This window comes from Acipenser ruthenus, chromosome 14 (assembly GCF_902713425.1).
Source record: "Acipenser ruthenus chromosome 14, fAciRut3.2 maternal haplotype, whole genome shotgun sequence".
NCBI lineage: Eukaryota > Metazoa > Chordata > Actinopteri > Acipenseriformes > Acipenseridae > Acipenser > Acipenser ruthenus.
The window spans coordinates 3,934,323-3,952,047 of record NC_081202.1 but is presented as its reverse complement, the minus strand read 5'-3'; the positions used below and the strand labels follow the sequence as shown (position 1 = coordinate 3,952,047).

The window sequence follows — 17,725 nt, the reverse complement described above, 5'->3', positions numbered from 1 at the left end:
TTATCAAAGCCGTGACGTTTACAGACATTATCAGAACAGGGAACATATTCTGCAACAAAAAAAACCTATAAAAACAATGCTTCTATTGACAATTCAATTGCTTACACGTTACATAGCTGTCAAAACATTTTGGAGAGAGAGAGAGAGAACAGGCAATTTCTTTTTATTTTGCAAAGCAGAAACTTTTAAATCACACAGGTTGTTTAACAAATAAAACTTTTAAAGCAACATAAAAATAAAATGAGAGCCATCGGTTACCATGAGTGTAGGTTTGCTTTACTCTACTGTCGCTCTGTTTTTACACATCCTTGACTGTGAAGTCCAATCCATCCATGAGAAGAATAAACGGACAAGGACAGTCTTTCCGTGAAGGGCCCCTCCTGACTCGTTGAGCCTTCCTCTTCCTTCAGCTGTAAATGTGTCAAAATGTATGATGTAGGTTTTTTGCTCATTCCCAATAAATGTACACATTATTCTAAACTACACACACAAATAAAACTTACAGGAACATTTCACATGCATTTATGAACCTTCTTTACAGAGGTAACATCACCATCTTCGATGTCAGTTTAAGAAGAACTTACACAGTGAAATACTGGCACAGGGGGGCACTGTGGAGAATGTAATTAAGCTACAGACACCCACTCAATCACTGTGTTTACAGAGACTCTTTAAAGTAGGACATTGTAAAGGGTTTCATGCAGTAGAGAGTCAGGCTGCAGTTACTCAACATCAGTGCTTGTTAAGAGTGGAGTGTCATTTGTTTTGGAAGGATGTTGGAGGGGGGGGGTCCCTAGATACACAAGGAACATGTGTTGTTATTCCTGTATTGCATGTACCTTGGACACGAAATACAGGACTTAATATGGACATACATATAAAAGAAAACAATGAAAGCACTCAAAAGGATAAGATAACCTATTACTTTACCAATGGCTGGGCATGCATTTATGACACAAAGCTGACGTGACAATAGTTATATTGCTTATATGGACATGGATATAATGCTTCTTAGCAAGTTTGAGCAGTGTGTTTATTTTACATATATTAACCCCCCCCCCCCCCCCCCCCCCCCAAAAACAAACATATGAGTAAATTGTACCCATATGGTTTTACAAAAATGTCTTTCCCTGGATTAGATTGTACCATCACATTCAGACACTGGAACCATTCCTCTAGAATTGTTAGAAACGGCACCCCAGTCCACTAATTCTAACTAGGTTCTGAGAGACACCCCCCCCACCCCACCCTCAGGGAGTTCAGATCCAGATCAAGAAGAACCAGGATTTGAACTCTTCATTTTCTGAAGCAGAGACACAGACGCACAGAAGATAACATTGAGCAGCCACTACTCTGCATCATCTGTGGCACAGTATTACATGTTTCATCTACATGCTTCAAGACCAAAGAAGATACCAAGTAAAGCTGAATAATGCCAGTTCTCCTGCTTCTAAATAGTGACCAAGAAGCATTTTTGTATTTTTTTACACTAGGATGGGTATATGCAAGGGTGACTGTATAAGGTTCCATCACATTAAGCATTGTAAATTGGGATAATTAACTGCCACCACTATCCTGAGAACATTGTACTTTATATAGAATTAAAAAATAAAGCATGCTGCATGTACAATCTAAGCAGCAAATAATTTGTATAATATACATGTGTGACAAATAATGTTTATTTTAAAATTTGTAAAAAATGTCACACAAGTAAATTAACTGTAGGAGTCCATAAGAATAGTGGTGGCAAACAAAAGCAGGTAGCTACTCCCTCAGGTGGAGAAATATATCAAACAATGCAGAAGATAAGACAACAAAGAAAAGGTGAACTACTAAATAGGAAAATAACAGAAGTCAGCACTGCATTCTTGAGGTCTGTGAACATGAACACCAAGAGACAATTAGAAAAATGACTAGCTGGTTCTCTTCCATGCACCCGTTCAGTAACACACACAACCCTGGAACGGTAAATTAACTTGTAAAAGGGTTATTGCAATTATCTTGTTTCTCAAGTACAGTCTCATTAACAATCCACACAATATAAAACATCTCCCTCTTGTATTAATCAATACAGATACAAATGAACAAACAGTTTAAAAAAACTAAAGTCTCGTTATAAATAAAATAAGCTTCAGTCACGCTTCCATCATTCAACCTCAAGATATCAGATACAAGTGCCCTACAAAAGTGAAGTCAATTTCCCATTATGTCTCTTCCTATTGAAGAGATGGTGGCACTACAGTACATGCATCTGGGTGCTACAATGTCTGCTAAGATACTACTTTAAATGTGGACCCAATGCAATTCATATGGCGATTTGAAGTTTAATCCATCAGTGAAGGACTGTAAGGGACATCCTTTTTTTTTTTTTTTTAAACTGCAAACTGAATGGCTTGGTATAAGAATGGGTTAGACTTCACATTAACCTCCACCTCTGGAATAAATGCATACAGCACCCCTTAAAACCACACTCTTAAGAATCGTGATTAATCTGTAGGTGTGGTAGAGCTCAAGTTTGCACCATTAGCAATATGAAGGCTTTTAAATGTGGACCCAATGCAATTCATATGGTGATTTGAAGTTTAATCCATTCCTGCACCAAAATCAGATATTAGCAAGTGCCTTAGAGATTACAATGCATGGCAGTGTACTGGGTGAGGATGTAGACTCAATTAAAAATAAATAAATACAATCCAGCTATTCCAGTACCAAATTAAAATGAGGCAAGTTTGAAGGGCTAACTTATTCGTCTTTTGTAAGCAATTTGGCCCACCCACAGGTCACAACAGTAGGGATGCACCGAATCCAAGTTTTTGGGATTCCGCTGAATACCAAATCCATCTCAAAAGATTCGGTCAAATACCGAACACCGAATCCTACAGAAATTGTCAAGAAAACTGAAGGAAACTGTTGAATGAAAAACTGACTGGCAGCTACTAACAAGGGGCGCACACAATCTATAATTCAGCCTTTTAGTTAACAGTATTTTTATTAACAAATGGAAATATATCCCTTAGTAAGATTTTAGTTTGAAACTTACACAATTTACCGCTAGCCCCCTCCCACCACAACAACAGATATGCCAAAATACAGAACCATTAACTTTACCTTTACAAGAAAGGAGAGCTGCATCTTTGTCATAACCCACTATTTTCTTTTATGACATTTCAACCCGTGTCAACTGATTTGACAGCTATGAGGAAAAAATTACTGTGAGTGACCTGAATCTTCGTGAAATAAAACCCACGTTGATTTAAATGCACCGTGTGTGTGTAACACCTATCAAATGGGCTACGAAATAGTTTTAAAATTCTTAAATGAAACACAGCAGTTCCCAAATGGTTCGATAATGACAATAACGTAAAATGTCATTTACTAAAGCATACTGTTCAACATCGTCTTGCACATCTGACAGTTGTAAAGTTAAAAAATATTTATTTCTGAGTTATTTATTTTTTAATCTTAGTATGCTCTCTCTAACACGTTTCACAGACAAAGCAACAAAGCACAAAAGTCTACAACACTTTGCCGTTACTATGTATTACAGGTTTACTGCATAACTTTACTCCATGAAAAGTATGACGTGACTGTGCTGTGTTGCATACGGGGCTGGGGTGGGTAAATGTTTACATTCAGCACCAGTAATTTAGGGAGTTGAGAGCTGCGACAGAGTTCAAACGTGCTCTTCAATACCTGTTATTAAATACAACAGCTCCATTCAATATCAGATTCATGTCTTATTTAAAAGAAGAACTGCACACATTGGAGAGATGTATTAAAATGGATGTGTGTTTGGGCACATGTGGGATTCAGAATCTGAACCCTGCTCAAAAAGTAGGTATTTCAGGCCGAATCCGAATTCGGTGCATCCCTACACAACAGTGTTTCTCAGTTCTGTACAGAATTACTTATAGTCACACTCACATTGTTTAGATCATATTTATAAAAAATATATATATAATATATATTATATATATATATATATATATATAATATTATATATATATATATATATATATATATATATATATATATATATATATATATATATATATATATAAATTCCCCCCTAAATGGTGTTAACACTGAAACTTTTGGAGGTGTGCCTTTAACATTCAGCACTACATAAGAAATTAAACTTTAATCAAATTGAAAATGAGCTGCATATTCAAAACACATAACTGGGGTTTAGAGTGAACACTACCAAATAGGAAAAATTTTGTACATGAATTGCTTTAGAAATTATGTCAGAACAGGAATTCAATTGCAAATGATAGAACAAACCCCAAAAAACACCTGTTTGAAATAACCTGTTGTAAGGAGCATTAACACAGCAATGCAAGGTATTTGGACTTAAAAGCTGTTCTTATCATCATTAAACATACTCTGGACCTACAAATTCACCCTCAGCCCATCAGGCATGTAGAAATCAATCCAGGTGTTCCATTACCAGCAACAAATTTAACATGCACAGTGTGTCTCTTTACAGGGCATGTTGTGTTATAATGCATTACACCAACTGGCACTAAAGGCAATAACATTGTAAGAGATGGGGTAGGTCACAGGCACAAGAAAAAAAATGTAAAAGACATGTACATACAAATGGGAGGTGAATCCTTTACAAAAACAGTCCAAATTTCATGTGCTGTTTCTAACCAGCTAGGAAGAGATACACATTTAAAAAGAACACTGCAGTAATTAAATAAAACCACCAATAGGAATGTTATTAGGAATGACCTCGCTAGCTGCATCAGTTTAAAAAAAAACAATACAAAAAAAAAAAAAAAACACAAACACACACACACACGTGAACAGCTTTTTAGTTCAATGTTGCAGTTTAATTCCTGTGTATGTCAGCAACGCTCCTGGTAGAAGCCACAGGGCCAGCACTGTAAATGTGCATTCTACCAGGAGCGTACTGTAATTTATTACTTGTGATTTCCTTAAATTAAATTAACACACAGGAGTTATGTGCTTGTTTGCACACCAAGAATTTAAAAACGAATTTCAGGACTGAAATAACAAAAAACGATCCAAATCTAAAATGAGAGATTTTATTTAAAAAAATAAAAAAGTAGATGAATACATAATTATATGCATTTATAGAATGTGTATTAATTTCTCTGAATTTGGAAACATGTATAGTTATTGGGCCATATATACAAATATATAAAAAAAAAAAAAATCTACTCATGAACTGCATACTTTGCATATTTACATAGGAAATAACCCAATAAACTGGGTACCTGACAAACTGCTACTCCACAGGGCATGCAGACAAGGACAGTATTAAAACTGGCCTCGCAACAACCTTTTGAAGCATGTAGTTGCATTATTGTATTGTACAAACTCTGTACAAGTTAAACTGTGGCTTGAACATTTTTTAAGTCTCTATTTGCAGTGCAATTAAAAGCACAACAGAATATTAAAGCACAGTCAGATATATATTACCGGTTTGTAGACCATGAACCAGACACACTGAATCTATAATTAAACAAGATTAATTTGTGCCTGGGGATTAGCTCATTTCAGCAACAAATAATTAAACACCCAATTAAAAGTAGTAAACAAGTAGTTTACATTGTGGAAAAAGAGAGCTTTTCGGACACAAGTAATGCACGGCTTTCGTTGTTTGTTTTTACAGAACACAGATGATCACACTGGAATGAATTCAATTCAAGACAGACAATCGTGCAGCTGTCCTAATAAGGCATTCGTACCAAAACAGAACATTTCTGAAACAGCAGATTCACAAACACAGATAACATTCTGGAAATGTGCACCAATGTGTACTTCAGTAAACACGTTACAACAATTATTTTTTATAACACTTAAATTGTAAATCAACTCTGATACGATCACGTTTCAAACTTACCTCCAAATACTTACCAAGAGCCACTACAGGGCACACAAGGCATCCCGCAGAGTGGCTTGTGAATCTGCTACACTTTTCCTACAGGATAAAACAGGTATCAATTTGTAATGTAATGAGTCGAATACACACCTTTCCTAGCGGTGACGGTATTCCCTCTCCCTGTCACGCTCTCGGTCTCGGTCCCGCTCCCTGTGCCTCTCGCGGTCCCGGCTTCTTTCCCGGTAGTAGTCTTCATGTCTGTCGCGGCTGCGTGACTTGTGGCGCCTGCTCTTCTCCCGCGAGCGGCTGTGATCCCTCTCCCTGGACCTCTCCCTTCTTCTAAAAGGAACACCAGAGCGTGACTCTCCTGAAAGGCTGAATGGTTTTCTGCATCATCAGCTTCAGCCCGACGGAAATAGCTTAACATAAAAACAACCTCAAGACTACAATGTTGATAAAAACAAATGTATATAAAATAAATGTAAATACATAGAAATTTTAAATAAATAATTTTATAATTTATCTATATATATTAAAAACACACACAACAGCCAGACAGGATGCCAAAGTGACAAACTGTTTCAATTTCTACCAACTTCATAGCACATCTGAAATTATATATTTGAAAACCATTTTTAATGCTTAATTATATTACATACAATAGACTCAACTATTGTACACTGCTCCAACGTTTTTATAATTCATGTATTAAGAAATGCCAAAACATGAACAAGTATTACCTGGAGCCAGAGCCGTAAGACTTGGACTCAATTCCATGCAGACAGTCCTGTAAAGAACTGATCAGCACTTTACAGCGGTCATCGGCCGATACTTTGGACTGCTTAATTAAAGAAATAGCAGTTACCAACGTCTCTATAGCACTCCCATAGTCAGCTGAAATGGAAAGAAAAAAGGAAATGGATTAATACTCGCTCCATAAATCGTGTTTATAAAACAATGTGGTGGTGCTGAATGTAATAAGAGATGACAGCTGACCTGCACTGGCATCGGACACAGCCCTAGATATGGCACTGCTGGAGATTGCTCGATTCCGGTTCATTATTTCTTCAAACTCTGCTTCGCTCAATGGAGTTCGTGCGGCATCCATTTCCCTGAAAAGGATTAACAACTAGGTTATACAGAAGTGTTGAACCAGGAACGTCACAAAGGAAACAAGATTTCAAAAGAGAAAAAGGAAATTGGTGGCTGAAGTTAATGAACCGTTGATTACACTTTACAATTTTATTTAATCCCAAAACTACTGACTTTTCTAAAAGAATGCACATCAAAAGACAACACTCATTAACTATCAAATGCTCTATTTGTTTTGGTTTTGTTTTTTTACAGCCTAGCTTTAACCCTTTGCGGTCCTATGTCGGACCTGGTCTGACATTGCAATTATTCTTATCAGGTCCAATGTCGGACCCTGCTCGACATCATCAAAAAGACGCAAAAAATTGGTTTTTAGTAGCTTTTTCTACGGAAAAAGCCAAGAAAACCATTCAATGGCCAAGTGGGAGCAACAGGAGCCAAGACAAGCCGAAAAAAAAGGGGCGTATCTCAGGAATAGTCATACTTGCCCCTGGCATCAGATAGGGGCGGTCATAAGGAAAGAAGCTGGATGGTACTGCATCAGCGCTCAGAGAATCACGGACATTTGCAGAGCTTTTTTGAGATGTTATAGTAATAAAATAATTACTTGGATCGCATTATTGAGGCGTTTGGTGATAAAACGAGTGATCAGGAGATGATTGATCGGTATGTACGACTATTATTATTATTATTTATTTCTTAGCATGTGTGAAAGCTATAGCGAACGAAAGGGTGGGGCGGGGCTGGAGATGCCTAGAGAGTGCTTTGTTGATAATGCAGGGCCTTTTAAACCCGTATGACTGTGGAAAAAAAATACTTTTAAACAGCGCGTCTAAAATTAACTGCGCATGTGAAAATAAATTGGACCGGACGCGCACTTAATAAATTGACTGCAAAGGGTTAAAAACACACACACAAAAAAAAAGTTCTTGCATACAGGTTTCTGTTCTTTTTCCACGAGTTTACTAACCCTGAATCACTTGACTCGCGCAAGTTCTGGTCGCCATTTTTCAGATTCACCACCCCCTCGTTTATCCACGGGTCTCGGGATCCTAGGTCGTACCCGCAGATTAGCGAGGGTCGCGGATTACTGAAATTAGCCAAAAGGGTACATTCAGGGTTACTAAGAATAACTACACTAAAACAAGTAAATGCATTTTAATATTAATATATAGATTTTGTACTAAATATTACAACAGCAAGGCCCTACACGCTTACCTCCCTACCACTAGGGCTTTACAAAAAGAATTCCAAACAATCTATTACTTTAACAATAAAGAACTTTAGTTTAACAGTGTAGTTTCGCAGTGAGGGTCCCTCGATTTGGTCACGACTACTCAATTTACAGACTATCGTACCCTGAACAACTGGAACTCCCTTTACTGGATATCCTGTTGGTTACCAGTGATATCTTTTTTTGCTTTGCAGCTAAATGAGTATGTCCAGGTTCATATCACCTGGAGAATGCATATCCACTTTTGTGGACTATGTGACTAAGAGCACACAACCTTTGTGGACAGCCAGATTAGAGAAAGGAGAAACAAAAAGGAACAGCAGTACACAGTACAACAGAACATCAAAACAAGAGAGTTCCAGAATGCAACTGTGCAGACATTTGAGAAGACAGGCCATCCAAAATTACCTGCCAGCTGGACCATAGTCCCCTCTGTCATAAGGTGGCGGGCGTCCATAAGGATCTGGAGGAGGGCCCCGGCTGTCGGAAGAGGGCATGCCACTGTTGTTAGGAGGTGGGAAGAATGCAGGATTGACATGGGGTGCTGGTGGAGGAGCCCCTGGAGGGGGCCCAGAGAGGTGTGGTGGGGGGGCCATGGCAATGGGGGGCCCAATGGGGCCTGGCGGACGGGGAGGGAATGGTCCAGGGGGTGGGGGAGGACCCTGCTGTGGGGGAGGGGGGCCAGGAGGCAGTCCGTAGCCAGGGACTGGGGGAGGGGGGCCGGGAGGGAGGGGACCCATGGGGGGCTGACCGAATGGCTGTCCAGGGAACATGACTGGTGGTGGAGGGCGATCACCACGGTTTGGGGGACCCGAGAGGGGCGGTAGCATATTCTGCCCAGGTGGGGGTGGCCCGGGGTGGCCTGGTGGACCAGGAGGGCCGAGAGGGGGGCGAGGTGGTCCTTGCATTGCTCCTTGAGAGAGAAATAAAAGAAACAGTAAAGTGTTACATTTATTTTAGAAAGCCTTAAAAGTTGATTTCAAATCTGTTGAAAAAATGTGATCCCACTCATGTCAACAATGACAATTAAACTTCTTGTATAGAATGCATCAAGCTCATCCAGCCCTTATATAATTGTGTTCGACAGCTAGTATATTTACTTAAAACTTAAGTCCCTTGTTGAAACATTTAAAGAAACAAAGTGCTGCACATTTAATGGAAGATGTATAATGATCAGTGCTGCACTTTTAGAAAACAGAAATCTATCACAAGAGATCAAAAAAGGAGCTAGTTCTGCACAGGCTGCACACAAGTGTCATTCAGGAGGGACTTCATAATGAACACGGGACATTTCCCCCTCATGCGTCAGGCTGCATGTTTTTCATTGTTATCACTGATTTCCATTAAACATATCCATTGCCATGTAATATGTAATTCCCCGTGAAAATTGCCATTTCTGAAAGAACAGTGTAAATATAATTTTATTATCACTTAAACAAATACAGCAAACATTTGCCTTATTGACGCACTACCCATTACACTGCATTTAGGAACCTGGCAGCTGGTTTAGTTTGCTTCTGGTAAATGATTGAACACACGGCATAGATCTGCACAATTTCTTGCATCAAAGATTAGAAATATTTTGGGGGCTCCCAAATGGCGCATCCAGTAAAAGCACTTGCATAGAGTGCAGGATGCGCCCTATAGTCTGGACGTCGCGGGTTCGAGTCCAGGCTATTCCTTTGCCGACCGAGGACGGGAGCTCCCAGGGGCCGGCGCTCAATTGGCCAAGCATCGCCCGGGGGGAGGGAGGCTTAGGTCGGCCAGGGTGTCCTCGGCTCACCGCGTACCAGCGACCCCTGTGGTCTGGCCGGGCACCTGCAGGCTTGCCTGTAAGCTGCCCGAGAGCTGCATTGTCCTCCGACGCTGTAACTCTTGGGTGGCTGCACAGTGAGTCCGCAGTGTGAAAAAAAGCGGTCGGCTGACAGCACACACTTCGGTGGACAGTGTGTGTTTGTCTTCGCCCTCCCGAGTCAGCGCAGGGGTGGTAGCGGTGAGCTGAGCATAATAAAATAATTGGCCATTCCAAATTGGGAGAAAATAATAAAAATAATTGGCAATGACTAAATTTATTTTAAAAAAATAAATAAATAAATAAATAAAAAATGAATATTTCTGCTGAAGATCACTCTGTAAAGTACAAGTATGTTTTCATTGTTTGATAAATCACTCAAAATAGAATGTCTAAAAGGTGGAAATAATAAAAAAAAAACGGTATTCTATAGTTTAGCATTTACTGTTTTTAGGTAACCATTTATATAATCTGGAACATTTGTTGCATAATAACCCGAGTGATCAATTTTGAACTTGACATTGCAATTTTTCTGCTTTAATAAATCATGAAATATCTTGAAATACCAATTTTTATACTGTGAAATGCATGGAAATAAGTTGACACAACCTGAATTAGAAATACTTTTGTTAACACACTTAAGTGTATTGTACCAAATTATTAAGCTGCATCCTGCTGCTGGTAAACAAGGTGGGTTTTATTTTGGGTGAAATGGAGGTTTCTGGCTGAACTGTAGCTTGCTCATGCTGGCAAGCATATTTCATATTTTAACCAAGTCTGCCAGACCACTTAGTGTTTTGAACTCTTGTCAGTGATCTCTGTTAGATCCCTGCCAAGGAACACTCCTCTTAAGGAAATAAAAAAGCAATGGTCTCAAACAGTCAAATATATGTTGGTGCTAGGACAAGTATTTCAATAGCCAAGCAAACGTTAGTTAATTTGCAATACACATACGCAGTCTAGGTTCATTGACAAACATATCCATAAAACTGTGGGGCAAAAGACTTTGCCTTCAGTCAGCTGCCAAGAGAAAACAAATGAGACAGTTATCAAAGCGGCCGAGGGAAACATGGTATTAAACTAAAAGAAAAAAAAAAAAAAACCTTAATGCAAGCAAATTAAGACGGCAGGCCAGCACAGACTTGTGCACTACACAGCTTAACTGGGAGTTTGTTGCAAGTTGTTATGGGCCGAGAAGTAAAACATAAGTGTGTACTGTGTTTAATTTTACTATTACCTACAGGGAAGGAAAGTCACCCTGAAGATTATAAAAAATAAATTAATCCTAGTTTTGAAAGAATATTCAAAAAGTATTAACTGTAAGAATGCTTGTCCCAACACGAATATATTGGTATGGTCAACTCTTTAAAATGCACCTCTAACCCAAGCTGTACACTGGTGGCCTCTGAGTGTCTGTGGCACCTTTTTAGAAACCGCTCAGGGGAGAGGGGGCTGCTGAGTGTTACACAGACTTCAAAAGTTAAATCCCAGTCTGGAATCATATCTTAAGAACATCCCTAATTTAGGATAAAAGACAGACACCTACCCCCACCACTCCCTCCCTCTTAGCCAATTAGCCAAATATCCATTCTCTTATCACCAAACCCACACACCAACAAAACAGTTCCCCATCCTTACTCAAAAGCCACCACCCATTTTCAAACTAGTTATATTTTGACTTAGTTGACACAGTTTAAAAAGCTGGGCTCAGCTTTGGGTCACCCCAATAAATCTTGATTCTTAACATAAAACCAGCAATAGGGTATGAGGCCTTTCACCTCTGGGTCGCCAGTTCGAATCCCGCCCAGGTTGGAAGCAATTGAAACTCATTTCCATCAGATGGCTGTCCTGGAGCCTATGTGAAATGAGTTCAGGTAGTCTCAGCCCAGATCCTAGTGGAAAAAAAACCACAATCACAACTGGCACCTTCGCTGGCAGTAACGCACAGAGGCACTAAGGAAAAGATGGGCAAGCTGGCTGAACCACCCACACACCCCCATAGAGGGTGGTCCTTCCAAAGCAGGGCTGAGGCACATTGGTGGAGTTGAGGGGTTTTTTTTTTTTTTTTGGAAGGGTGGTGGGGGGAGGGTTTTACCTGGGAAAGGTGGGGGCGGCCCTCCTGGTCCACCAGGCCCTGGGAACCTGTCCCCACCAGGACCAGGAGGCCCTGGGAAGCGCCCTCGCCCTCTGCCCAGGGTGAATCCTCCACGGGAATTAACTCCTGGGGGGCCAGCTTTGCCTTCGCCAGACATCTGTCCGGACTGTGTGCCTACAAACAAGGAGAAAAAAAAAAAAAAAAAAGTTTTTTCCTCCCTCCAGGCAGAACAGAAGTGTTCGTATTTCTAAATATGAGGGGTCAAAAGGCGCACTGAAAGCAAGTTTCTGAAAGTAAGCTAAAGCATTCATAAATTTAAATGTTGCTACTTTAACTTGTTTTCAACAAGACTACCATTGCACAGGTTTTTCTATGCTCTTAAAGACACGTCTGAGGAACACACTGTGGCTAATCCAGCACATAGAAAAATATGGAATGGATCAAACTGCTATGCAATGGGAGTGTTATTTCCAGCCTTGTACTGTAATAAATTAGCAGCTTCCCAGTAGGGACTGGTATTCAAGTTTATAGACAAGGGTTATATGGGGGGAGAAAGGGGGGGGGTTGTTAGACAACAAACATTTAGAATGTCACCACATTCACTCTCATACATACAAATTAATTAATCACACTTTTACAATTAAAGAAAATCATAAGCCACAGTATGAACTGATTATCTGTTCAGCCATTGCGTTTTTAATGGCCTTGCTAAAGGCACATTATCTACAATTGTTGACATGCATTCAGTTACTCATTCACATACTTTTTCTGGATTGCATTTCAAACTGACTCAGTGACTGTTTGTTGCATGGCGTGATGATAGGGTTCTGTCCATGAAGTTCCCTCTTGGAAAGCAGGTCTATCAGTTTCCTGGAGGACGCCTCGGATCCAACACAAATAAGGGCGAACCTAATTGTTAGAACAAACGTTGAAAACCAACATCAGCAAAGGACGACTTAGCAAGGTTTCCAAGAATATGATACACAGAATTTTAATGGACAGCTTTGAGAATTGCAGGATTTTCCAATGACCTACATTAAAATACATCTACATATCAAATCTAAAGCCAGCATCTGACAGCATTTGGTCTCCATGATCCAAAAGCCAAAAAGTAACATGACCACTGGAAATTTGTATCAGAAGACAGTCACAGTGCAATGAGTTTGAAGACAATACTTTAAAGTTTGGTCACTAATCTGGAAACAGAAAAGGGCCCACATGATTTTACAGCTTGTTTTCAAAGAGGGCTACATCACTTCTGTGGGGTTATGCTTGGACGCAATACTAAGTCAAGGTTGCAACAGATTAAAGGAGGTAAACTGCAACGCATCCCAATCACAGCAGTCCCTGCCTAAAATGGGATTTAAAGCACGGGTATCGCGGCTCTAAGCCCTTCACTCTGTTAGATTACACAGACAATTGAATTACTTTGCAGCAAGTATAACTCATACTTTACCCCTTTGACTGGCCATTAGCCCGATTTTCAAAGAACTTAATCTCCAAAACATCATTTATTCCAACAGACTGAATGGCATCTGTCAAGTCTTCATCAGTTGTCCACTGAAATAAAAATAAAACATCTATTTAAATTATTCAATCGGTGTAGTGAATCACACTCAACTCGAGTACGTAGGTTAACACTAGAACCGCCATCCGGGTCAATTTGACCCATTTTGGATTTAAAATGTTAATTACTCTTCCGTTGTAAATCGTATGTTTATGTCCGTTTTTAACTTTCTAAATATATGAATTAAATAGCATAACAGCGTTTAATAGCCAGAATCGCAAAAATGGTAAAGTTATAAACAGTTCTACCTAGAACCGCCATGTGGGTCAATTTGACCCATGCATTACAACACTTTTTTTTTTTTTTTTTTTTTTTTTAATATAACGCAAGATATTCTATTTTTTTTGTAAATGCAGCAAACAAGACACGCCCCCTCCTCCTATAGCACACATGTTTTTTTATTTTTGTATTTCAAGCCTTTCTTTGTTTGTAGACTGACTACGAGAGAGATTGCTATGATTGTGGATTTGTACAATTGCACCAAGATGCCAACTCAGTGAAAGCCTATACTTTATTTCTCAATGTACCTGGGGAGGTAACAATCCTTTGTTTTGTTCCAGAAATGCAACAGGAATATATCAGAAGGAAATATTTAATCTTGAAAGTAGTCATTTTGATTGGAACATGGCAAGCTGCACTCAGATGCACACAGCAAACCAAAATGTATGATAACAACTTGTGCCTAATATGAAACGTACGTTATATATTCTTTTTTTATCTTACTTTTAGGAAAAAAATGCGATTTTACAGGTTTGTTGTACCAGTTTACACGTGTTTACACCACAGTGTTCAATGGAACTGCGTCTGTTTACAACACAGCTCCTGGATGCAGGCACAGTCAGCTGGCAGACGCGTACGCTCCTCCATAGAGTACAATGCAGCCTTCACACCGGAAGTAGTGTTATATTTTTTTTTTTTATGTAGTATTAGAAACAATGATTTCGGTTTTATAGTTTTGTATGTACATAGACCTGTTCACCTGTGAACGGGTATATGTACATACCTGTCTTTTGAAATGTATATTTTATTGTTTCACTGTTTGTAGTCGTGCTGTATATGTGCTCATTTTTAAAAATAAAGCCTTTTATGTTTAATTTTCCTTTTAAACAGTTTTTCTGCGATGCAAATGTTAGATATGATGTTCATGAACAAAACTTTTGAGTTGTATCCGATAGTATGTCTTTCATTTTCAGAACGAAAATGTATGTGGCGGTTCTAGTGTTAACGAATAGGAGTTGTGCATGCAGCTATAACGGAATATCAATATCTCCTGGGTAGTTATTTACTACGAATGTCACACATTCCATGCAAGTGGAATACTTACCCAGGTGAGATTCCCGATATAGAGGGCAATCCTCTTCCCAGTGTACGTATAGACAACATTTGAGGAGGGTCCTTTACCCCCGTCATCTCCTCCGGCAGTCGGGTGGGAATCCATGTATTCCCGGTCCTCTGGAGCATCTCCATTGTTTGCAGATGGAGAGATGACATCATCATACAGATCTATCTGATCATGGCCACCATATTCAGCTTCCTGAATGACAAGAACACAAGTTGTCAGTTTGGCCCAAAACCAAAACAGCCTATTTTTAAGATAACAATTTGTTCTTCAATTTATTTTTAACTGTGTCTTGTTTCATTTAATTGCTGCACTTACAGCACTGGCTTTAACTTTTTTTTTAATGACATTTAAGATTTTCTTAAAATCTAGTGTTCTTTGTTCTAGGCCAAATAGATGAATCTTGAACATATTACATACATTTTGTTTTTAACTTGGTTAATTGGTCTATTTTAAGAAGTACACTGAAGAATTTGGAAGAAATTTAATTCATATTAGTTAATAAACCTTAAACTATGTAAACTGAATTATTACTGCACTGAAGCACAGCTTATTTAAAAAAAATAAAAGTAACATTTCTGAAAATCAGTAATAATAATTATTATTTATTTCTTAGCAGACGCCCTTATCCAGAGCGACTTACAATTGTTACAAGATATCACATTATTTTTACATACAATTATCCATTTTACAGTTGGGTTTTTACTGGAGCAATCTAGGTAAAGTACCTTGCTCAAGGGTACAGCAGCAGTGTCCCCACTGGGGATTGAACCCACAACCCTCCGGTCAAGAGTCCAGAGCCCTAACCACTACTCCACACTGCTGCCCACCACAGTGCAGCAAAAGGAACTTAACAGCAAGAGAGTATCCAATTGTGTTTTTTTTATATAGAGTTGCAGACAGATCTGGACACAGGCAGTAGATTATCTGCCTCCTGATGCAAAACTCAACTAAAACAAGTAAGAAAGTAACCTTTAAACTAAAAGGTTAAAATCAGTGGGTTGAGCAGTGACAAACAAAACTGGCTTCAAAATACAGATCGGACACCAATGTGCTGCTTTACAACAAGCACTTAATCGCCAGTCCTGGTTTTAAACTCACAAGCCTTTATATAAAAAAAAAAATTAAAAAAAAAAAAAAAGGTATATAAAACAAAGCCTTTAAGACAACCGACTACATTTACAAGAGAATAATCATCCGAATGGGTGTTGGCTAATGACAACATGTATTCAAATATATTTCCTTCGCAATAAAGACTGGTGGTAAGTAAAGAAATGTTCGATTCGGTATGTATTTTAAACTAATTCTACATTGCTACTTTAACTTAACTAACTACAAAATGTAATGTCCGATAAATTCTCACACAGGTCTAAGATTGCACGCAATATGCAGTCAGTACAAAACAAAACAAGTTCTCATGGAAGTATTGGGCTTGGGAAAACAATCTGTACGGCTCAACGTGCTGCGATACACACACACTTTACAATAGTTACAATTCACACGTATTGTTATACTATGTTGTACAGTTGTGTGCAGTATTTCACAATTTCTTCGGAAAAGTGAAATACTTCAAATAAAATACTTTCTTGTGTCATTCGGCAAAGGACTCAAATGACGGCTACTGTGCTTAAAATAGTCGATTAATTAAAAAAATACATTAATAATTACTTGTTTTAGACGCAACTGCTGTCATGTAATACGGTTCCAAGTGAAAATGCGGTTTGTGTTGCTCCCCCGAGCCGCACGTAAGCACGACGCGAAAGCGTGAGGCGCCGTGCGGGGCCTAGCCCGCCACTGCAAGCCATGCAACACAAACAATGGGGGACCCAAACACGCAACATAATACAACAACATTCGAGTTCTCCTCTACAAACACACGACTCCCCAACTCCAAACACCGCACTTCTGTTAAACAAAACCCCGAGGTTCGTCTGCCTTAACATTAAAAAATGGAATCGCATTTCTCCTCCATTTCAGAAAATAATAAATCCCCTCCGAGGTCTACCGTCTCAGTAGTACAACTACAAAATCAGAAATCAAGTGCAATTACGTTTCAGGTACACGGGTTACTTTTTATGTGCAATTCAAAATCTTGCCAAGCATTTTTTTTTCTTTCTTTTTGTGCATTTCTTAAAGTAAAAAAAAAAAAAAAATAGTAAAAAATGACCTGGTTAAATTCTTCGCCCACATCAGCGTATATGTCGATGTGATCCACTCCGTCAGCCATTTTCCACACACTCTCCTCTCTGAGCAGCTCCAACTAGAAAACAGCGCACAGGAAAACACGCTGCGTCACATCCGACCGTGTGTGACAACACTGCGCTGGACAGACAGAGCGAGGAGTGTGTTCAATTATACACACGGGTCCACGCTTAATACCTGTGGAATCCAGCACGGTCCACATTTTACTTCTGTTTGTACCACTACCAGTGTATGCATTTAGTTTTTGATTGCAGTGCACTTTGATATATTGGTAGTTTATGCTTATTAATGTGGTATTGTTTAAGTTTTGCAAATCACATTAACAGATCAATACTTGTATTTGTTTTATTTATTCAACCCCCAAAGATGTCAGGTATTTGATTGTGCTTTTCAGCAGTTGCCGTTTTACTCTTGGTGGTAAAGAGTATGTTCCCTCGAAACATCTCCCCACTAACAAGTGTATTCAAAGCAGTCAAGTGCAATCTCACCTTGTGCTCATTTTGACGAATATAACATTTCAAAGAACCACGTTGGTCGTATTAAGATGCCA

General features: G+C 39.1%; 1 protein-coding gene across 9 annotated transcripts; it reads right to left on the bottom strand.

The window, feature by feature from the left end:
- Positions 1 to 147: 147 nt before the first annotated feature.
- On the bottom strand, positions 148 to 17,329 carry LOC117419347 (cleavage and polyadenylation specificity factor subunit 6). Of its 9 annotated transcripts, none has more exons than XM_034032011.3 (12): positions 17,141 to 17,328; positions 14,959 to 15,168; positions 13,524 to 13,627; positions 12,831 to 12,976; positions 12,068 to 12,241; positions 11,751 to 11,864; positions 8,589 to 9,093; positions 7,917 to 8,036; positions 6,851 to 6,966; positions 6,595 to 6,748; positions 6,005 to 6,229; positions 148 to 410 (listed from the first exon to the last, which is right to left on the bottom strand). In XM_034032011.3, exons 1-11 carry the CDS (start codon positions 17,198 to 17,200, stop codon positions 6,010 to 6,012), a joined length of 1,923 nt encoding a protein of 640 aa, XP_033887902.1. In that variant the 5' UTR covers positions 17,201 to 17,328; the 3' UTR covers positions 148 to 410; positions 6,005 to 6,009. The 9 variants fall into 9 exon arrangements, with proteins under 9 accessions (XP_033887902.1, XP_033887904.1, XP_033887905.1 ...); XM_034032013.3 differs by having other exon boundaries at positions 6,005 to 6,193; XM_034032014.3 differs by having other exon boundaries at positions 6,005 to 6,190.
- Positions 17,330 to 17,725: the final 396 nt, after the last annotated feature.